This window comes from Gordionus sp. m RMFG-2023, chromosome 4 (assembly GCF_954871325.1).
Source record: "Gordionus sp. m RMFG-2023 chromosome 4, tfGorSpeb1-WG-v2, whole genome shotgun sequence".
Classification (NCBI taxonomy): Eukaryota; Metazoa; Nematomorpha; class Gordioida; order Chordodea; family Parachordodidae; genus Gordionus; species Gordionus sp. m RMFG-2023.
The window spans coordinates 7,734,592-7,758,351 of record NC_088778.1 but is presented as its reverse complement, the minus strand read 5'-3'; the positions used below and the strand labels follow the sequence as shown (position 1 = coordinate 7,758,351).

Genomic DNA, 23,760 nt, shown 5'->3' with positions numbered 1-23,760 from the left:
AATATATCAAACCACCCTAGCTGCAAAAGACATATCTATAGGGGTAAAAATGGGAAGACTAAATGAGGCTAAGTTTGCTTATTGACTGATCGAATTTCAATATATATTATTTGCAAAACCATTGATTCATTAAAATATTATACTAAAATATGTATATAATAAAAAAATTTATGAACATTTAAAATAAATTTAGTGCTTGTGCTACATATAAACTATCTAGCTATAACTATGTTATAAAAATCACAACTAGTGATCCATCGGGCCTAATTTTTCAAACCCGGCCCGACCCGAAATTTTTTTTAAAAAAATTTACCGACCTGGCCCGGCCTATATATATTTAAATATAGAAATTAATTTTTACAATTACTCAAAATAAAAGACATATGTTATGTTTAGTTTCAATAAATAAAATTAAATATTTTTATTTTACATAAAAAATTATATACTTAATAAATTTAGATATATTTTAAAAAAATTTCAAGGTCCCACCCGACCCGGCCAGAATTTTTTTTTTTAATATTAGGCCCGAACCCGGCCGAAGCCAATTATTTTAAATAAAATTAGGCCCTAGCCCCCTAACTTTGCAGATCTCTAATCACAACCTCGGAATACCCAGAATGTAAATAACATAAGAAGAAGAAAAAAATTATTCACTTTAATTTGAGAACCATGTCAATATATTATAAACCCCATCCCAAATCAATTTACCCGAAAACCCGAGTGATATTTAACACCGCCATCATTATCTTTAACTTAATACTCATGGATACGTTAGAAGGTCAGAATGCCCAAAGCGTTATGATGAATAAAAACCAATATTATCTGTATATCATTATATTAACTTTTAGAAGATACCAATATCGAAATATTATATTAGAGTTTCTTATAAGCTTAAAATGTTTGATTTTTGTCTTCCTTTACTTTTAACAGTTTTGAAACTTATTGAACAAGTTTAGGACTCAGCCACCCATAGCCGCTCGAAAACAAAATAAATATAAAAACTGAAACTTAACAAGTAGACCTTGTAAAAATTTATAGAAAATGGAATCTACTCTATGAAATGATTCTAAACCAGAATAACTTTTAGAAAAATATTTAGACCGGCTTAACGGTAGAATTGTATTTTTTTTTAAATAAAAGTCCTAATCCATGGCTTTAGGTTTTTCGAATGTTCAATTTAAAAAAATAGTCATTATGACAAAAAGGATATTAGAGAAGTAGCCAGGTAACTCCTTTAAAAATTTGTCAATCTATGTATGTCATTTTAAGCAAACAAAGATTCCATTTTTCAAGTTTTATCTTACTTAGTCATTCCAATCAAAGCTTGCAAACTTCGATATTTATTAGAGTACTACCATTAAATAATCGCAAAATTTTGGGAAATAGATTAAAATATATCTAATCACAAACACAATTCTTTTTTCTAAAACACTATATTATTATGCATAATTAAATTCTTAATTATATAACATCTTGCGAAGTAAAATTATATTAATAAAATTTTATTTTTATCTTTTGACTTATTAATAAATATTTTTTTTAGTAAACAGATTATAAGATAGATCTATCAGTTTGGATGATAGCATAAAAAGTCCTCAGACTGTTGTTGATACATGTGCGGCTTGCCCACAAATGTGTAGGGAGCTCATTTTTTAATTTTTTCGCTCAAATTAATTTATCCCATTTAGCAGGGTTGGGCAATTTTTCAGAGAATTGTATTAGGATACAGATACAAATACTTTATAAAATTTTGTATTTAAGATACAGGATACTTTAGAAAAATTTTAATATGATATAAGATATAAGATACTTGTATCTTTTTTAAAAAAAATTATCTAATATACAAGAAACTTTTTTAAAAAACTTTAAATAGTCAAAATCAAAATGTATAAAGCTTTATTTTCTTATCTATAATATAAATTTATAAAAAAAATTTAAAATAAATTGTAGAAAATAACAAATTTATTATATAAGATAATGCGATATTTTTTTTAATGATTGTATAATTAGTAAATAATAATAATTCAGCATTATTTTTTAATATTATTAATTTAATAATTTATGATTCAATCTTTGACGATTTGGTCTATTAACCATATTAGCAAAGCTAAATAATCGTTAAACGGGGGTAGAAAAGGGTAATATTGTGTTATATTTAATAAATATTTCTTTTATATATTTATAACTATTTAACATATTTATACTTCATCTGTCATCTTTCATATAATTTAGGACCTGTAATTCAATATCTACTTTTTAAAACAAAAGTAATCATCATCTTCATCAATTGAAGATTTTGTTGACGTATTAATTTCAATATTATTTTTAAAATAATTAAAGCTTCATGTATTAACATCCTGAAGGTATTTTTTTTCTTTTTCACCATCAATCCAACTATTTTTAAAATAGGGATGAGAAATAGTTGCCAAAAATGCGCTTTTAAAGTTATTATCAAAATCTTTAAATTTTTTATTTAAAGAATTTTCTACGGTAATAGCTAATGGTTTGCAAAAATGTAAGTTTGAATTAAATTTGTAATTTTTTTTAACGGCATTTAATATTGGAACTGATTCTCCATAATAGCAGTTGATTTCACTTTGTATTTAGTCAATCGTTATAGCCAATAGGGACATTATATCGCAATATTCTTCTAAATATTGAATTTCAATATCTCTTAATGGAAATTCTAATTTTTGACATAATTTAGGAAGTTCGCCTTTAAATTTTAATAAACTACTAAGACTATCAAACATACTATTTCATCTTGTGCAGCAAGGTGTAACTAATTGTTTTTTTTAAACTGCTTTGATAAGTTCTGCAGTTGTAGGCATATTACTAGCATTCCATAGCTTAGTACATTTGGCTATTGCGGGATGATGAATTTTAGAAATGTTAGGAGAATCCTTAATAGCTTTCTCGACATCTGTTGTGGCAATAAGACTTATCGTATGGCACAGACAACGAATGTGGGAATATGAAATGATAATGAATATGATTATAAATGTGATTTATTATATAATTATATATTATATTTTTAGATGCTTGACAAAATTTAATGACGAGTCCGCAAAACCACTTATAGATTTGTGGCATTCTTTAAATTCTGCAGTAATTTTATTATGATCATGTTCAAGTACTTGAAAAAATTTCCCATTTAAAATACTTAATTTAAATTTATAGTTATATTTTTCGGTTGGAGAATCATCTGAAGATGAATATAAGCATATTATTCTATTTTCTTCTTCCATTATTTTAAAATAGAAAGATATAAATCGATTCAAATAAAATATGGTAGTTCTAATTGTTAGCGAATTGCTCATAAATTTTCTTAAAATATCTAAATTCTGATTAAATTTTTCATATAAATTTTAAAACAATATCATTTTAAATTTTAATACTATTTAAATTAACTAATATAAATTTTTTTTAAAGTTTCTGTATCTTTTTGAATACAAAGTTGGTTAAGATACAAATACTTTAAAATAATATGTATCTTAGATACTGGATATAAGATACTTTCCAAAATTTAAAAAAAGATACTTGTATCTTAGATACAAATATCCGCGATACTGCCCAACCCTGCCATTTAGATGGAGATGAGAAATACCTATGCGCCACCCTGTTGAATCTTCAGCGATAGAGGCAAAAGCTTTATAGATCATGTACACGTAATTTTATACCATCGCCATTTTTAAAAAAAATTTATTTTAGGCATTTTCTTCAATTCGATATTCTTATCATATTTATAATTCTTTAACTACTTTTAATTTTCACGTTTTTTATTTAAAAAATTTGTTCATAAAATTTTAATTATTTTTAGGTTTTATTTGTTATCTTTCTATTCTTCAAAAATTTTATATACAAACCTTGATTTAAAAAAAAATTCATCTTCACTTTATATAATTTTGATTAAGTAATAAAAACGATACCCAATATTTTATATATCTTAATATATTTAAAAAAGTGCAAAACATTATATTTATATTAAATTATGCTAGGCATGTTTTCAAGAACTTCCAAGCTCGGAGTGGGGTGTGGGGGATTGTTCATTTGGGAGGGCCAATATTTTTTGAAATAAAAAGAATAGCTAGGCATTCGGAAATTTTTTTTTGCTATTTTTAGTGTAGATTTGTAAAAATAAATTAAAATAATATAAAAAAACAAATGATTTTGATTTTTAAATTTTAACATAAACAAATTAAGAGATAAGTTTATTTTATTTTTTTAAATATCCCATTAAAACTAAATATTGTTTTTTTCTATTTTTCATTGACAAAAAATTGGAAGTACAGCAGTCAATAAGAAAATATTGAATATACGTTATAAAATATTCAATAAGAAAATATTGAATAACTTACGTTATAAATATTATGAGGTGAGTAATTATAATGAAAGGTGACAGTTTGAGATCTCCAAGTGTCTAAGAGTGGTTTAGTTAGAAGCCACTTAGAAGAATGAGTCATAAGGAATATTGCCTATATCTTTGATGGCTACACCAAAATGGTCAAATACAATTGAACATGTTTCCAAATGGGTAAACCCTTATTTTTTATTGAAAGTTTTTTCGAATACACCCTCTAATTCGAACATACCTTAGAGAAATTGATCTCATAATATGTTGATGTTATATTTATTCCACCCTTGAAATTTGATATTAAATCTCAATTGCTTACAAATTAAATATGATTCTTAAAAAGAATCTTGATAAATAGCTGAGTGATTTTCATTCCCCTTCACCCGAAAAACTTCACTCCTATCTTATATAGGCACTTAATTTGGCTGTGTTCTACGAGCATGCATTTCATTTACCATTATATCCTATAAAAAAAAATTTATAGGGTAAGGAACTAGTGATGTTAAGGTAACTAGTTACGTAACTAGTTACCTGTTGGCTAAAAAATAACTGTAACTAGTTATAATTTTTGAAATGTAACTACCAAAAGTAACAAAGTAACTAGTTACTTTTAAAGATATATTTAAATAATTAATTTTATTTTTAATATGTTGTGATAAATTAATTTTAAATTAAATTTATTTTTTAAATTAAATTTATTAATTTAAAATTTTGTGAAAATGTCTGATTGTTATAATTTCCCGTTCAAATTGATTTTATTTTCTTAAATTGTTACATTGCTGCTGGGCTTCATAATTTTGTAAGCAAATTTAAGTAACAAATGTAGCACAATATATTTTTTCCCGTCAAGTAACAAGCATTGGAACTTCATATCATACGTAATAAAAATAAATTTTAATTTAGTATAAGGAAAAACAAAGATAGATTATTTTAGAATTTAATATTAAATTATTAATCATTACTTACAAGAACCAAGTCTAACAAAAGCATAAGCACATTACTCAAATTTAAAAAAATGATTACAACATCACTTGATGTAGTTGGATTTTTTGACCTTAAGTGCCAAAATATTCTGGATAATGAACTTATAGAAAATTCTATCATATCTAACAAGTAACAACACTTTTTCTTTATATAACGATTTTCCAAAGTTAAAATTACTCTTTATTAAATATAATGTTGTTCTAACATCAAGTGCTCCCGTAGAGCGCTTGTTCAGTCTAGGTAAGCTCATTTTTGGAGATAAACGAGCACGTCTCCTAGATAATAACCTTGAAATTAATTTGTTGTTAAAAGCAAATAAACATTTATTAGATTCTAATTTTTATGAAAAATATGTTTTTTTTTTCATTGCAAATATATATTTTTATATTCGATGTAAATATTCAATTTTGCGATATTTTTTTATATAAATAAATTGTATATTATTTTAAATAACTGATTATACTTTGTTTATCCTAATTTTTTTTATATTAAATAAATGCATTCAATAAATAAATAATGCGCTATGAATGATGTATAAAGTAAGTAACTAGTTACTTTTGAAAATAACTGTAACTAATAACTAGTTACTTTTGTAAAAATGTAACTAGTAACTGTAACTAGTTATGTTTTTGCCAATGTAACTAGTAACTGTAACTAGTTATGTTTCAAAAGTAACTTTTAACATCACTATAAGGAACCCACTATTGGCGAGCGAGAAGAATTGATTTTTGTTCATCTCAAATGTTTTTTTGTCTTTTTTATGAGCTAATTTATCTTTGAGTTTTTGAACTTATATAATTGATTCTGCAGATTATAAATATATGGGAACTTGATCCCATCTTTCTAGCTTACCTAGAAAGGTATAAAATAAATCAGATTTAAGCAGCTCTGGGAAAATCTTGCAAGGACTAAGATTGCATTTATAGAGGTTAGTGTTCGATAAACCAATGTTATGCACCAAAATAGATTTAAAGGCATATTAAGGCATATTAAGGCATATTGAAAATCTTTTTAATATTTTTAATCAATACAAAAAAAAATAATTACGTTATTTTGCTAAATTTGTTTCAAAAATACTAGCTTTGAAGTTTTTTGTATTTTTTTTGATATATTTTATCGATATTTTGCTTAATATGTTTGATAAATTGTTAACTTTTATTTTTTGTGGAGGGATGTTAAATATGCAAAAAATTTCCCCATGGCCTTATAGTTGTTAAGGGTAAAATGATTTTTTTATATATAATAACTCAAATCATGGAAGTGGTTCTAACTTATATATCTTCTTGATTAATGTTGCAGCTAGCAGATTCGTATGGTAATACATCGACCTAGGGCATGGCCTTAATGCTCTATTTGAATTTACGATAAGTGAATAGCGATTCATGTATTCTCATTTTTGTTCAAAAAATATTTTTTTTACTATAAAAAAAATGTCTAATCACTACTCACCTACAGAATTGTAAATTTCGACCTCAGAAACATAGTGACTCAAGACCTAATGCAGATGTAAAACTTTCGAATTTCCGTCATTCTATTATTTATGAATCTCAGTCATCTTAACAACAAGTGTCATATAATTTAATTAATGTGTATCAATACAAACGCTTGTGGTGTGCCATTTTGGTGTCTCAATAAACAATTTACACTAAAATTTTTAAAAATCAGTTCTGATTTAACAATTTAAAAAAACGATATAACACAAAATGGCATCACCAGATGATTTGTATTCAATAATGTCTCCTGATCAGTCAAGTATTACATGTCTTTGACTGCAGTAGTCGTTTATAACGTTACAAGTGCCATTCATTATAAAAAGTTTAAATTAAGGATTAACGCCAAAATATTTTATTTTAATCACATAGATAAGTTTAAATTAAAAATTACAATATCGATATTATAAATATTAGAAATAATAATTATAAAAAAACATATTATTTTAAAAAAATTGAAAATTAAAAGAATATTTAAAAATTCAAGAAGAAAATAAATATTGAATAATTTATTTAGATATACTTATCATGTGATATAAATTACAAAAAATTATAAATACCATATATTTAATGTAAATTTATAAATTTAAATTATATAAATAAAAAAAATTAATTATAAATTTTTTATGGTTTTATGGTATTATAGAAGTTGTCACGTTAGCTTGTCTAGTAATATTTATTGGCGCCGTAGTTAAGTTTGTTTGAGAACTAGAAAGTGTCGTTACATTCGTGGATAGAGTCAGAATTGAAGTGCTCCCGGTAGAGATTTGAGTTGTCACGTTTGAAGATGGTATAGTGGCAGAAGTAGTATTTTGCTGAGTAACAGTTGAATTAGTTTGTAATATAGTACTATTGGATGGTGATGTCTGAATGGTAGTAATGGATGGTGTAGTTTGTATGGTGGTAGTAATGGATGGTGTAGTTTGTATGGTGGTAGTAATGGATGGTGTAGTTTGTATGGTGGTATTAATGATGGATGGTGTAGTTTGTATGGTAGTAGTAATGATGGATGGTGTAGTTAAATTGTTCATTTTAAGAGTTGTAGTTAATCTATATATGTAACAAGGACATTTGAACTTACGATTAAATTTTCTGCATGACTGAAATGCCTGGTGAAAGACTTTGCCAAGTCCGCATTTGAAAACTCGTTTATCACGATTGTCACAATCTACGAATTTTCTAGATATTAGATATATATTAAATAGTTTCGAAAATATTCAGAAAGTTTTTAATATTACCGGCATCCAGGAAGGCCCCTAAATCGTTTCCCTCTGTTACCGCAAATATATTGGATATTATATGTACATTTGATGCCTTTCCTGCTTTTACTAAATCTTGCCTAAAATTCATATAAAAGGCATTTTGTTTTAGAATAATTAACCCTTTTAAATTTTATAATAATAACTCAATAATATTGGAACCCCCTTTCCCTTTCTTGATAAAAGTTTTCCTTCATACGATAAAAAGCGTAATTTAGATTTTTGAGGTATGTATCACTTGCGGTATATTTTTAAAATGAACATACGATTGAATAAATTATCTGTGATGGAAAATTATTTATGAATAGGAGCCATTTAAGCTGTTTAAGATGGATATTAGAATATAAGCCTAAAAAATCCTTTATTTTTTAAAATTTATCCATTGTAGGGATTATTAGCAAATCTATAAGTAAAATTTCCATCATAAAAAATTTATTAACATGTATGTTGTTTTTTAAAGTGATATAAGTCTCAAAAATAAGCTTTTTATCGCACAAATAAAAACGTTTGTCAGCATATTGAAGATAATTTCTTCTAATTTGTCCATATTAATATACAATATCGTTCCTAAATATATAAATCAAAATAAATATTTTATTAACATTTCTCTCTTTATCATCGTTCCCATGACTTTCTTCTTCAAGGTCATTTAAATCATCAAGTTCATCCCAAAAGCTATTTAAATCATTCTCTTCCGGGCTTGTGTCATGAAATCTATTCGGTTTACCCAATATTTTGTTATGTCTTTCCTCGTCAAAATCTGCCAAAGGATTTATACCTTTGCCGAAATGATCGTGGTCAGGTTCTTTGACGTGATGGTTTTTATTATGACTTTCTAAATAATATAAATTAATAAAATGATAAAGTGGTAAAAATTTTATTTGGTTTAAACCTAAATACTAACAGAAACTTATTTCGTTTAAATACTTTCTAAAACCATCACTCTAATTTTTTTTGAGTTAATATACTTTATTAGTTCATTTAATATAATATTAGGTTACTATCGGGATAAGGATGTTGAGATTAATTTTAGATATTAGTAAGAAACAATTTAGAATAATAAAAAAAAAGGGTTTCAATCAGCAGAAAATCGATTGGAATTGTGTTAGATTAAAATGTTTTGCATGAGAAAAAAGTTGATAAATTAGGCATTTTTAAGTGGCAAATGATTCGAATATATTTTTTGAATATTACATTTCATAGGGCAGGGGGGAGAGCAAGGGGGAATTTTTCCCTTTGTAAATTTGTGTGTTCTCGTAAATATCATTTGAGATAATAAAAAATTCCCCCTTACTCCCTATCTTCCAAAAAATGTATATTAACTCGATTAAAAAAAATTTGAAAGAAAAATTAGTAAAATTAATAACTTTTTAAAATATAGTAAGGAAAAACCTAAATAATTTTTATAAATCTATATCCAAAGGCCTACAATAAATGGGCCTAAAGATCTTCAATAAAATTTATGTGGAAAACCCCATTTAATAGTACCCCCCCCCCCATCTAAATCCTGGCTACACTTATGCTACATTCATTTATAAAACATTAGACTACTCTCTAGATGAGGATGTTGAGATGGGAGTAATTAATATAGTAAAGAATTTTATAGATAAACAATAATGGAGGAATAGAAGAAGTAATGTTGTTACCGTCTCGATTTGAGTCGATTTTTTAAAAAATTTACATCTCAATATTTTATCCTCAAAAATATTATACACGCCTGAAGATTTTGCTTATAGATCGGACTTAGGTTTATACATCTATTAGAGAAATTTTGAGTCATAGGAAGTCTTTTCCTGGTTAAAATATTTCCATTTTTAAAAATTGGCTCAAATCGAGCCATTTAACAACACTAAGAAGAAGTCTATACTATATAAAACTGATTCAAAATACGATGTTCAAAAAAGGGTGATAGCTACCTATATATAAATATTATGCAAAGAAAGAAAGAAAAATATTCAAATAGAAAAAGTAAATTACCTGTAATCTTAAAACTTGCTAATATTAAAATTGAGAACAAAAAACTAGCCGTCATGGTTTTTAATAGAAAGTAAAAATGTTAAATCTAAAATAATTTATATATAAAACGCTATATATATACTGTTATTATCATTATTAATTTTCTTAATTTTTTATTCAGAAAAGATTAGAAAAAGGTGATAATAGATAAATTAACCAAAATCAAAAAAAAATTTTAAACGAAAATTTTAATAAATTTATACACTTCTTATCTTAAATAAATTTTTTAAATTTATCTGTAAATTTATAATATATTTTTTCCCCCAAATTTTAATCTGTCGTTTAGAATATTTTATAATTTCCTGTATTAATAAGATAGGAAAAAACCTCAAATACCTGTGAAACCTGATAATGGATAAAAATTAAATCGGAGGTGTTAATTTTTTCTAAAAAAAATGCTAAGTTTGGCGTTACGATTATTGTCCTGTTGGTCCGTCTTGTTGTTTATTGTCATCGTCAACTTGTCATCATCTCGTTTGATTATTTTTCGTTGTGATTTGATGTTGTAATTATCATTATAATAGTTATCATTATTATTTTTAATTTATCAAGAATAGAATAAATAAGTTTTTACTTACTATGAATTATAATTAAAATTTATTTGGTAATGAAAATTTCTAATAGTTTAATTAAAATAGCGAAAAATGTTTTTATTAGGAGGTTTAACTAATGAGATTCAACCATAGATTCTTTATAGATTGAACTAATATAAACATAGAGTTAAAAGCTAATCATCCTCCTCATTCAAATGATACTCATGAGAATATCTCAGAGAGAATTAGTGGTGATTTGACTGTATGAAATTGAATGTAAATCAAGTAATGTCTTCAGTGAATTTATTGGCATTCCATTAATATCAAAAGTATCATATGCATCATAAATCATATTTTAAATATATATAATGAATTAATAACATGTCACTATTGAATAATAAATAATGTATCACTGGATCATAAATAATACATTACTATCTAATAAAAACATACCTTATATATCTCTTTTTGTCAAAAATTAAAATAGGTTAAAATAAATCATTTTAAAAATGTGCATAACAAAAATAAAATAAAACAAAAATATACTTTATTCAAGAATGAATTTAAGTTAGGTGACAAAATAAGAAGAAATATAAATTGTAACGCAATACTAATATAAATGAAACTAAAATGTTTTCAATCATGCAATGAGGAATAAAACTTAAATATATTTATATATAACATTCCCTCCTTTGTTTTAGTGGGTGGGGGGGGGGGTCTTACTAAGTTTAGCGTTACGATTCCTGATTGTCCATCTTGTTGTTATCGTCATCGTCATCGTCAACTTATCATCATCTCGTTTGATTGTTTTTCGTTATCATTTGATTTATCATGATAATAGTTATCATTTTATTTTTAATTTATCGCGAATAGAATAGCTGAAATAAGAATGAATTGGAATGACCGAGATAAATCTACCAAGTTTTTTTTGTTAAGTCTTAAGTTTGAGATAAAGGTTACTAGTCTGGTCATAATGAGAAAAAGAAATGACATTGTTCCGATATTTTTCACATTTCAATCTTTCTGTGGCTAGTAGATCTTTGTTTAAATTGATGGAGCCAGAAGGCCGATTCAAGAAAAATCCAATATTATGAACTTGAAATCCTCCCATGGCAATCTAGTAACTCCAGGTCTTCTCTAATCTGTAAATATTGGGGGGGGGGGGGTGTTATGGAGCTGCTTACTGCTTCTGTTGCATTGGAGTTCTTTGTGGCTTCTTGCATATTTATGTGAAGTGATTGAGTTAATGTTCACCTTTAGCTAATGTAAAACTGAATTCTTAAGAGTTCTAAGCTAAAGTTGTTAAATGAGATTGACCCTAAAAATTTATTTACTGAACTGTTGTTCAAAGCAACAAAGGAAGAATGCGACATTTTGCATTTTATTTTTACTGTTTACATAATGGTGTAATTTATCAGATTACATGATTATGAATTCTAATATTCATATATGTAAAAATATTTTTATTTCTATAAATAATTTTTCAAACTTTATTTATTAATTCTATTCCTTTGTGAAGAGATTCTAACATTTCTCCTCTTATTTTTTAAATTATTTTTACAAGACGCTTCCTTCAATCTTTAGTAATCTCTTTACAAATAGTTCTGATTAAGAATAAATGGATGTAATGCATTTGTATAGAAAGCAGAGGCCTACAGAGATTGAGAATTTTAAACATTATACTCAAACTTTTAAAAAGTCTATTCTCAAACTGAGCCCGCCTTTAAATTTTCTTATTGCCAGGGTATATCAGAAAATGGGTGCTTATCGAAGAAGCTGCAAATTAAAAAATATAATTCTACCAACATATCAAATAAATCAAAACTTTTACTCCATGATTTCTCTTTTTTTTTATTATTTCTTTTTAGATATTTTAAACAGCTGTTTCTCAAATTTTAACTTTTCTAACCCTTTCTGTTGTCTGTCGATGGAATAGTTAACAGTTATTTATATAACGTTGATAAATTCTAAATGCCAGATAAATTATATAATTAAATTGTGAGGTAATATAAAACTATGGTTAGTTCAATTAACGATATCATCTTCATACATTCACTACGGCTAGAAGCTAAATATCGTTATAATAAATCAGCAATTATGGAAATGATACTATTAGATTTAGTCCATCATTTTCAAAAGTCTTTAATATAACTTTTTATACAGATATTTTCATCTAATCCCCTCTGGAGTAAAATAAAAAAATCTGTTTGTGTTATATCACTAAATCATTCCTTTAATTTCATAGCCGCTAAATCTAATGACATAAAAAAAACGACCCCCTATCTTTATAAAGGGAAATGGCAGACCCTGCCCAGGACCCTAACCAGACTGGCGTGGGCCATAGAATAGTATTTCATATTAAAAAATTCGGGTCGGGTTTAATCAACAAACTTGATCTAGGCCTAAAAATAATTTTTTCCCACAAAACCCATATAAGACCGAGCAAATTAAAAAAATTTAAATATTAATTATATCATGACATTGACTTGATTAAGAAGATGAGAAAAGCGAAGAGCATTTTATTAGAACTCAAGGAAATTAGGGCTAATGTTGATGAAGAATTTAGTATTTTGTGTATTGTTGAGTCAAAAGCAGAGCTATAGGTGTTTAATATTTGTTTCCCTCGACTTGCAGCAAGGCAAACTCTTCGTTAAAACATTAATATAGGATAATAGAAGAGTATATCTTAGATACAGATACATTTATAAATAAATGAATGGTTTTTAATTTATCATGCAGCACTCACCATCTGCAAATATTACATCCACAAAAGCTTTCTCAATCTTTTTCAGATGGTGATAGGGAAAAAAATATTTGTTAGATTTTCATCATGAAGATGTTAAAATATCTTATGATGCCTTATTAGCTGAATAACTATGTATGTAGGATTAACTATGGTTGATATAGTCTCAAAAAATGCTATGGATGCTAGAGATCTGCAAAGTTAGGCCCGGCCCGTACCCAGCCCTAGTCCGGCCCGGCTAATCGGGTTCGGGCCGGGCCCTAATATTTTTTCAAAAAAATCAGGCAGGGTCGGGTAGGACCTTAGAAATTTTTTTAAATATATCTAAATTTTTTCAACTTTATATTGAATTTTTTATGTAAAATAAAAATATTTGATTTTATTTATTGAAACTAAACGACATATAACATATATCTTTTATTTTGGGTAATTATAAAAATTAATTTCTATATTTAAATTTCGGGCCGGGCCGGACTTGAAAAATTAGACCCGATGCAGATCACTAATGGATGCTCTGTATTATTTCAAACACATTTTCGATTATTCTTAATGTATTAAAAGGGTTTATATATTAGCAACTCTTCCTATTAGTAAACTAATGAGAGAACATTCTCTTTTTTAAAAAGAATAACAGAGTCCTGCAGAGGTACTATTTGCAGGGCACGGCTCGGATTTTTTTTTAAAATTTTTTACGTCCCGGTCTAGGCTTTTTTTAAAAAAATATTTCAGGCTCTGCCCGACTATATAATATTATATTATTATTGGTTTAACATCAATCTCTATGCCATTCATTAACAATATTATTTTCTAATCAACCTAAAACCACGATGCATTTTTACTCTTGTAATATTATTTTACTAGAGGAATAGCAAAATTGTTCTACATCTCTCTAAAAATAATTCAAATATATATCTTTTTTAACATAAACAATCTTTCTTTACTATAGTTCCCTCTGACTTGCATGATTAAAATATAGACATTCTTAGACTATTTTATTTATAATATTTAATCTCTGCATATTTCGTTTCTTAAATAAGAAATATTAAAAAGTTGGTATAAATAATAATTATTCCGATAAGGGTTTTTTGAATCCTTTTTCTTATTATACAATAACTAAACTAATATGAACTTCCATAAACAAATCAAAAAGAACATTAAAATTAAAAATGATAGTAAATAAGTAAATACTGGATATCTGAGTTAATAATATATATTTATAATATAAAAAAACTATATATTAATATGAATAAGAAATCGAAAAAAAATTAATAATTATCGATACTTGATTATAACTAAATAAATAATATTAAATTTTATTAAAAACTTTAAAATTAAATCACATTTTTATAATAACGAGAATTTTTTTTTAATCAGTTGAACATATTAATGGATATGCAAAAGTTAAATATAAAAAAAATATTATAATATAATATACAATAAAGATATTATTATATATACTAATACTATATAAAATAAATATCCATGCAATGATAAATTTATCATTTGCTATGTATTTAGGGTTTCGGCTTAGTCGTACCAATAATTATTTTTTGCGAAGTGGAAAGAGCTTTAGTACTCATGGGGGCTAGAGTTGTCGTAGTTAGTTTAGTAGTAGCAGTAGTCATTGGCTGCTGAGTAGTTGTAGTGGTAGTTTGTATGGGGGTTGTAACGGATAGTGTAGTTAAGGTGGTTGTAAGAGTAGATGTAGTAGGTGTAGTTACTGTTTGCTGAGTAGTGGTATCTGTAGTTTGTATGGGGGTGGTAATAGAGGGTTTAATTAAAATGGTAGTTTTAAGAGTATTCGATAAGATATTACCTATGTAACAACGACATTTGATATTTCGATTAATATTTTGGCACAATTGAGTTTTCTGGTGAAAGATTTGACGGCGTCCGCATATATAAATTGCTTTCTCGGGATGATTGCAATCTACGAATTTCCTACCATATTAAGTAAATAATTTTTAAACATTTTCTCTAATAATATTAATTTGTTACCGACAACCAGGAAGTTCCCTAAATCGTTTGCCTATACCAGAGCAAATGGACTCGGTATTATATGTGCAGTAGATGTCTTTTCTACGATTGCTAACTTTTGACTTGAACAAAATCATATTTTTTTAAAAAAAGACATAGAGATAAATAAAGATAAGCCTCATAAAGTTACTGTGCTTTAAAATGAAACAATTATAATTGAAAACTAATATCAAAATGCTCTAATTATATATTTCAAAGTTAGAAACATCTGTCTCTAAACACGAAAATTATTATTTCATTTACCATTCTCTCATCTCCATAATTTTCCCAATTTTTATCTTCATCAAAATTATCCCAATCATCGAGGTCATCCCAAAAGCTATTTGTATCATATTCGTCTGGGTCATTGTTATCAAAATCCTTCCCCCATACTCTGCTATTTCTTCCTTCGACATGATGAAATACAGGATGATTTGAATCTATATCAAAATGATGACCATGCCCATGACCATAACCATGCCCATATTGTTTCCAAGATGCACGTCTATTATGGCCTCCTATATCGAAAAAAAATTGTTTTATATTATTTTTATTAAAAATTAATGAGAGAAGGATCAATATCAAGCAGGGCCAAAAAAATATTTTATATAATATTTAACAAAATTACCTGCTACCTTATAACTTGCTAATACTAAAGTTACCAAAAAAAAACTAATCATCTTAGGTTATTTTATAAAATAAAAATTTTAATTCAAAATAGTATCAATATAAAAGCCTATTGTATATTAATTTTTAGCAACTTTTAGATTATAAAAAAAAAGATAATTACGATGAATAAACCAAAATATTTAAAAATTAATAGCCAATTATAACTTTAAAATCGTGGGGATTAAAATATATCAAATCTCCCCACATTAAAATTTAAAAAACTATATTTAAAACCTAATCTAAAAATATTTTTTTTGAAAAATTAATAATCTAGTCGTTTTAAAATTTTTTTTCCAATTTCCTGATATTGATCACAAGGGGGAAAAAATCATAAATACTAACTGATAATGATTAACAAAACTAAAATTTTATATTTTAATCGCGAATATTTAGATAACAACATTAAAACCATATTTATATTCTATAACATATACAATACATTAGAAAATATTTTATTGATTCGTGATTCATAAAATAACAAAAATATAAAAAAAAAATTAAAAAATCTATCAAGCATTTAATATAGTGTGTGATTTAAAACGTTTGCATTTTGTGTGCTTATGACAAATTCAATATCTTCTTCCCTCTGTAACTTTAGATAAACAGTGTTGACACAAATCATCAGGTGTTCTCGTTGTGTAATACAACTAACTTGTATTTATCATTGCTCTTTCCTCTAGATTATATCATTATATTAGTCAATTTTCATATCTTCAAATTGGGTTTTCTTTGATGAATCTTTTTATACGAATGCCTTCCTCGATACTGTTTATTATCTACTTCCTCTTTTAAAAAAATTAAGTTTTTTAGCATTATTTTAAAAAAGCAGAGCTATGAACGTGAACCAGAACAATATTTCAATGAACCAAAATCCGAACACTTTTTTAAAATTTAGGATTCACGGTTCAATAACATTTTTTTAAAATATAATTTATTAAAAATAATATTAATATCAAATATAAAAAATTATTTTTTTGTGAAAATTATTTTGCGTGGAATAATTTTTACTATATTTTAGAAAATACTTCATTTTATATATAAATTTTTAAAATTTTTACCACCATATTTTGTAACTCTTTTTAATAAAAGACAATAATATATATTTTAGGAAAATTTATTTTTGTTTGTTGGATTATTAAAGGTAAAAAAAAAAGAAAATAATCACAAATAAATATCTTTGTTAATTCCAAGTTGCAATGCAATGTCAAAGTTAGGCATAAAAAATCGTTATTTTAATTTAAGCATCTAGATTTTGTAAGATATCATGATATTTCGCTTTTATTTTTATGGCAAGGCCTAAATATAGTAAAATAAAATTTATAAAAAGGCTGATGTTTCTGTTATTTTTATTAAATTTTATAAGTCTTTATTTTTCTGGACCAAGAGCCCACCTGAACCCGAACCTACCTGAACCCGAACCTGGTTCAGATATATTTCACTGAACCATTTTTTTAGAAGGAGGGTTCACGGCTCTTTAAAAAACATTTGAGATGTATATAAAAATATTTAATTAATTTTACCTCAATAAAATATTACATTGTTATACATTTAGGAAATTTAATTTGATTAATATTAGATATCTCTTAATGGATTTTTTTTATTATGCAATCAGTTTTATATTTAATGTCTTCTTACGATAAAAGGAGAATGCAGAAAATATTTCTTTCTTATTTCTTTTTTTCGCTCGTTCTTTATCTGTTTTCCTCCATTTAAAATTGTGAGACAATATAGATGATTTCTTGTAATTAATAATGTCTCTAGAACATTGTTATCATTTGAATTATGATTTTCAATGTTACCTGCAATATCTATAAATCCTCTTACCATTAATTTCGGCAGTTTTTCTCAATTGGGTTTTTTTAAAGTGAGCCTGTGCTTCTTAAATCGTTAGAAAGCGTTTCATTTTTAATCATTTAAGTAAAATAATATAAAGTTAATAGAAATACAGAAAATGTATTAAAATGAAGATCATTAAATATTCTGCGAAAGGAATCTCAATAAATATCTAATTTTATTATTGATAGTTAGATGGGTAACATGATAGTCGTATAATGGAAAAGAAAAATTACATTTTAAATGATCAAATCATAATATCATGTGATTTTAAATTTGATATGTGAGAGCTATCGAACCTTAAACAGCAACCATAATAGGTTTATTGCTTAAACTGTTTGGCAGAGGAAGGAAGGAGGAGCTATAAAAATTAAAAAGAATATATACGTTATGAATACTTTTTAAAAAATTTAGTGGGGAAGAGGTTTAACCTTCCTTTTTCCCTTCCCCCGCCAATAGATCCTGAGATGGCCACCTATCACATATAAATTATATTTTATAGCTTATCTAAATTCAAAGTTGATAAAGGATCTAATCAAAAGATCGCTGATCCTGAATTCGATCCTAAATTTGTTAATTTTCCCGGATTTATGATCCAGACATAAATTGAGGATCGTGATCGCGATCCTTTTTTTAAAAAAGTCGATCCCGGATTTCGATCCTCTTATTTTATCGATTAACAAGTCTGTCTAATTTTAATTTAATTTTCAAAATATTTTAAATTAATTTATAATATAATATATTTAAAAATTAAATTTATTTATAAAGTTTTAGACAATTGATATTAACTATTTTATGAGCGTTATTTGGTAATTCAAATTCATCTCTAAAAGGTGATACAAAACAATCAAAATATATATTAAATCTTCATTATTTAATAGATAATTCTATCCATTTCGGTGAGAACAATGATGAATGCATAGCTAATGCTAAGAACATGAAGTTACAACCTTTAAATTTAAAAACAGCATCAGGCATAGAAGAGAAGATTTGATTTAACTAGAACTTAGGAGAAGGGTGAGGATGATATATTTCAGATTAAATTAACCATTTATGAATACAAATTACAAAATAAAATAATATTTTAATATTTTCAAGGTACAGAACCGTAATTTTTATATATGACCACCAAACGATATTTCTAGAGGTATTGCCTCTTATATGTACTCTTACCAAATATGATTTGACATTAACGTTAAATCTACATTATAAATATAAAAACCATTATAAAATGAATGACATTACAATGTTCTAAGTTTAAATACTATCTCTATAGAGCATAATTAATATAAAAGTTACACCGGGGATAGATTTATCTAGGGCAGGTATTTTCTTCTTAAATAGTTTCCGTGATTTAAAATTTAAGGCAAATTTGTATTTAAATAAGAAGCTTAAATAGTCTCAAAAATATAAAAAAATGAATATATAAAATTTAATATGTAAGAGACATGTGTAATACCGGGGCAGATGATTTCTCAAATAGTTCTAAAAACTAATAAACTTTATTTTTGAAATTTAAACCATAAAATAATTATGATATATTTTAATACAAATTTTTAAAATGACTCATTTATTTAATGGTAATTTTTTACAGGCACTCGAAACTAGTTCTATATTTTTTTTTGTATGAGTATAATGTTTAAAAAAATAATATCAGAAATTTGATTAGGTAATTTTTTCATAGAAAAAAATGCGATTTTTTGGGAAAGATGTACATAAACAATTTTTAAATCGATTGTTCAATTGAACTTGAGTAAGATACATGGCAAATGTACACATTTTGACCAATTTTGAAAGAAATTGATCCAATAGAGAAAAAGAATGGGGATGGAGGAGGCGATTCTACATCTTTGGACGTTTAACCCTGAATTCTCCGTTAGCGCGAATTCATGGCGAAGCGCATAAAATTCACAAGAATACAAAAATAAAGCATATTTTGTATGCCGGCGGGATATCGCTCTAACTGTGAATGCAGAATAAAGCACTTCTTCCCTAATGCAAAGATAATTTTTGAAATATATCAATAAATAAATTTGACATTATAATTGATGTCAAATTCTGATATGGATTTTTTTTTAAATTGCAAACCTATTATAAATTTTCTAATAATGAACATTTTGACATAACCTTGTCGTAAGGAAAAGTAAAAAAAATAAATATATAAATAATATCTAATTCTCCACTTGACCCATCGTATTAAGATTTGAATGGAGTTAAGAGATTGGATAAACTAATTTTAGAAAAATATTGTCTTGAGAGAATTTACTTTATTTTTAAACTCTCTAACCATTATAATATCCTTATCACTTTATACTTTAAATATAATAAAGCATAGATATCGTGAAAAGCAGTAGAGTTGTTAAAAGTTTTCCTATTTAATTTAATTTTCCAGTTTTTTAAAACGTATAACTGACAAATTTTAATTATTATTAGAGATAGAGTTTCCAACTGGTTCCTTTTATCCAAAGAATAAATATTTCAGTTTTCGCACTTTTTACATAAAAGTTTAACTAGACTTTTTAAGGTATTATTCCTTTTATAACTTTTTTAATGTAGTTTTTATAAAACAAAAAGGAAGAATCTAATAAAAATATTATATTTTTATCTTATAGAGACATAACCATTCTAATGTTCGCAAATTATTCTTTTTTAAATCGAGGTTTAGGCAATATTTTTCTGGCTAAAATATTGAGTTAGCCGTTTATTTAAAATCAGCTCAAATCTAGGATAACAACACTATAAAATACATAATATACACTTGCAATTATAATTTAGATATATTTATTTATTTTTTATCTTTTTAAATTTTAAATTATCGATCTAAACATAGTAAAAAGAACATACATTATACTATAATATAAATATTAATATTGTGTATGGATGATAATAATTATGAAAATTGCGAAACTAATAACAGTAATAAATAACTTTTTTATATATAAAAAAAGAGGCAGAAAAATTATATTAAAACGGAATAAAAAAAATATTGAGGACATTTATAAATTATGTATTGTCACCTTGATTTTCATTTTTTTTGTGTTTTTACCAGCGAATAAAGAAAACAGATAAATTTATAGTGGCATCGTAAATTATTCCTCTTACATAAACCTTTTATTTTTGTGGTATTTAATTTATAATCGTAATTTTATTAATTTCATAGTTAAAATTTGGCTTAAAAATCATAAAGAATAATAAAGATGATCGAAAACTAATAAATGATAGATTCTATAGAATCCATCGGCATCGAATTCGTGTCCAGGGATCTAAATAACGATGTTGATACACCTATTCCAAATATATTAGATTCTTCCAAAATTGAATCTACAGATCAACCTTTTTCTAATATTAGCGAGGTATCGTCACATCGAAATTCTGGAAATATTAATATCACGGTAGAAAACGTCAACCATAAATCAGATAAACCAACTCCCCACGTTGAACCTCAAATAAGACGCAAAAATCTTATGACAAAGATTGATAGTGAATCTGACCATTCGAAATTACCCATTAAAAACGTACGTAGATCATCGACTCTTCCAAATCCTAAAATGCATAAGCAGATCTCTTTTCACAAAGATAATAACATAAAAGTGATTGACTATGATAACAAGTCCCGCCACCACACTGTCCTACACAAGGTATTCTTGAGTGTATTGAGGACCGAGAAAAACATAACATGTTTTAGTAAATTCGTGGCTTCCACTCTTTGCGTTGGTATCTTGTTTGTCATAACTTTATCCTTCGTTCTTTACTTCCATTTTGTGTGGAATCCTAATTCTAAAAACGTTAATATACTATGGGGTTCCCCTTCTGATTCTAAAAATGATAGTGGCGACTCCAATACAACAAATGTATCAAATGCCGATTTTAATCAGACCAATTTTTCCTCCATGGTTACCACAATATTGATAACTAAAAAAACGTCGCGTTATTTCGGCAAAAAATTAAAAATTATATGAGGGCAATAAATAAAATGTTGATATTCTAAAGATATATAAACGTTTTATGATGAATTATGTATTATATATATCTTCACAGCTTATTATAAGTTTTTAAAAGGTTTTATGTACAAAATGCAACATCTTAATTCACACTAAATATATCTATATATAGGGTTGGCTAGGGTATTAAATTGACATTTGTTGAAACTATTCAATGCCGATTTTTTTTTCCTAACACATTCGCAATATTTTTGATTTTATCACTATAAAAATAAAATAATGCAAATAAACTAGCAAGATTTTGTAATGAAAAATTTATTTGTGTTCAACAATTTTCAAATATATATGTTGTATTAGGATTTCGAAACCTCTCAATAAATCATTAACTGAAGTGAAGAGTAAATATGAAAATTTTGATTTGGCGGTAAATTTATTCCAGCACAATGTAAAAGTATATATGAATTTTTTGCAAAATTTTTGCCAATAAACCATTTTGCTTTTTCATAAAAATTATTATAAATTAGTACAAAAAAAACTATTTGAACAGGTCTCTTATAAATTTAGGAGTAATTCAAAAAATGTTTTTGACAAAATTCTGAAATTTACAGTTTGGGTACTCTAAGCATTCTATGAAATCCTTTGGGGATTTCAAATATTTTTAATTTAAAATAATTTATTTTGCAAGGGATTTTTAAATTTAAAAAAAAATAAAAAATATAATTTGATCGAAAATGTAAATTCAAGCATGTATCGAGTATCCAACACTAAGAATTTATAAGAACAACGTAAAAGAAATTATACTCATTAATATAATATTATAAATAAATTTAAAAAAGATTCAATGTCAAAATTTAAAACGTGAGTTTTCCTCTATTCATGTTGAAATACATTTCGGCGATATAAAAATTTCCATAAGCGATATCAGTAAATCATTTAAAATTGAATGATTCACTGGCAGATTTTTTATCCTTGTAAGATGTATATATTGTAGGATAGATGAGGGGGTGGGGGGGGGGGTCAGGGTAGGTTTTACAATACTATCAGAAAATTTAAAACAAATGCAAGTAAAAACAAATTATAGATCAAGATGTGCCCAATCCATCTCATAAAAAAAAGTTTAGCTTTTCCTGCCAATATATTTTTAAAAATATAAATATTTAGGTGAAATGTTAATATTTTCGCAAAATATATGAACACAACTTTACTGTATTATTGAAAAAAATACTAAATTTAAAAATTATTATTTAAACTTATATAATAATAAGAGAATGTAAGGAATAAATTTTAAGATAATTCAATTTAGGCACCATCGTACATTTAAATCATTTCCGCGACTATTTTAAAAAAAAAATTTTTTATAACACATATTAATGTTTTTTTTTGTTCATTTTACACGGAATGCAAATTATTTCGAAATTCTCTTTTTACATAATTAATCAGACTAAACTCTTTTACTCATAACAGCATCGTCCCAAGATTAAATTTATTATATTAAAAATTGTTATTGCTCGATTTTCAGTGAGGACTATAAACGTCTAATATCTTTTATCCGAGGAACACGTGTACAAAATTTTAAATCAATTCGTATAAATAGACAATATTTATAAAGTAATTTTCATAATTTAAGAGTAAAAAAATACTGTTTTTTTGACATATCAGCCCTGGAACATTTTCGAAAAGATGCACATATGTAAGAAATTTAAAAAAAATACACTTATAAAATTTGAGGTATTAATATCTAAAGGCTAAAAAGTTAAACATATATCGCTTTACCCTGGACTCCCCTTTATTTATTTTAAAATCAATCTTTATTTGTAAAAATACTATTTAAAAAGCTATAAAAAATAAAAATATATTTAAAATAATATATATTAAAATATAATAATTAATAATATCGACTATTTGCGTTCCCGAAAAGGAGC

General features: G+C 25.8%; 3 protein-coding genes across 6 annotated transcripts; 1 reads left to right on the top strand and 2 right to left on the bottom strand.

Moving 5' to 3' along the window:
• Positions 1-7,160: 7,160 nt before the first annotated feature.
• On the bottom strand, positions 7,161-10,211 carry LOC135929170 (uncharacterized). The gene is made up of 4 exons (XM_065465695.1): positions 10,065-10,211; positions 8,690-8,922; positions 8,067-8,167; positions 7,161-8,007 (listed from the first exon to the last, which is right to left on the bottom strand). The coding sequence occupies exons 1-4, from the start codon at positions 10,117-10,119 to the stop codon at positions 7,461-7,463; spliced, it is 936 nt and encodes a 311-aa protein (XP_065321767.1). The 5' UTR covers positions 10,120-10,211; the 3' UTR covers positions 7,161-7,460.
• Positions 10,212-10,678: 467 nt separating this feature from the next.
• On the top strand, positions 10,679-22,129 carry LOC135928008 (uncharacterized). 4 transcript variants are annotated; one of them, XM_065464319.1, is made up of 4 exons: positions 10,679-10,965; positions 18,666-18,730; positions 18,779-18,914; positions 21,085-22,129. In XM_065464319.1, exon 4 carries the CDS (start codon positions 21,113-21,115, stop codon positions 21,854-21,856), a length of 744 nt encoding a protein of 247 aa, XP_065320391.1. In that variant the 5' UTR covers positions 10,679-10,965; positions 18,666-18,730; positions 18,779-18,914; positions 21,085-21,112; the 3' UTR covers positions 21,857-22,129. The 4 variants fall into 4 exon arrangements, with proteins under 4 accessions (XP_065320391.1, XP_065320390.1, XP_065320389.1 ...); XM_065464318.1 differs by having other exon boundaries at positions 21,058-22,129; XM_065464317.1 differs by lacking the exons at positions 18,666-18,730; positions 18,779-18,914 and having other exon boundaries at positions 21,058-22,129.
• On the bottom strand, positions 14,894-16,075 carry LOC135928585 (uncharacterized). The gene is made up of 5 exons (XM_065465041.1): positions 16,024-16,075; positions 15,660-15,913; positions 15,378-15,478; positions 15,196-15,320; positions 14,894-15,120 (listed from the first exon to the last, which is right to left on the bottom strand). The coding sequence occupies exons 1-5, from the start codon at positions 16,073-16,075 to the stop codon at positions 14,894-14,896; spliced, it is 759 nt and encodes a 252-aa protein (XP_065321113.1).
• Positions 22,130-23,760: the final 1,631 nt, after the last annotated feature.

Excerpts from the sequence above, each read along its gene's own strand:
- LOC135928008 (XM_065464317.1), top strand. The coding sequence starts at position 21,113 with ATGATAGATTCTATAGAATCCATCGGCATCGAATTCGTGTCCAGGGAT.
- LOC135928585 (XM_065465041.1), bottom strand. The coding sequence starts at position 16,075 with ATGATTAGTTTTTTTTTGGTAACTTTAGTATTAGCAAGTTATAAGGTA. Across the intron at positions 15,479-15,659 it reads ATTATGGAGATGAGAGAATG|TCAAAAGTTAGCAATCGTAG; the intron begins GTAAATGAAATA and ends ATTTTGTTCAAG. Across the intron at positions 15,321-15,377 it reads AGGGAACTTCCTGGTTGTCG|GAAATTCGTAGATTGCAATC; the intron begins GTAACAAATTAA and ends TTAATATGGTAG.
- LOC135929170 (XM_065465695.1), bottom strand. The coding sequence starts at position 10,119 with ATGACGGCTAGTTTTTTGTTCTCAATTTTAATATTAGCAAGTTTTAAG. Across the intron at positions 8,923-10,064 it reads AGCAAGTTTTAAGATTACAG|AAAGTCATAATAAAAACCAT; the intron begins GTAATTTACTTT and ends TATATTATTTAG. Across the intron at positions 8,168-8,689 it reads ACGATGATAAAGAGAGAAAT|GCAAGATTTAGTAAAAGCAG; the intron begins GTTAATAAAATA and ends TATGAATTTTAG.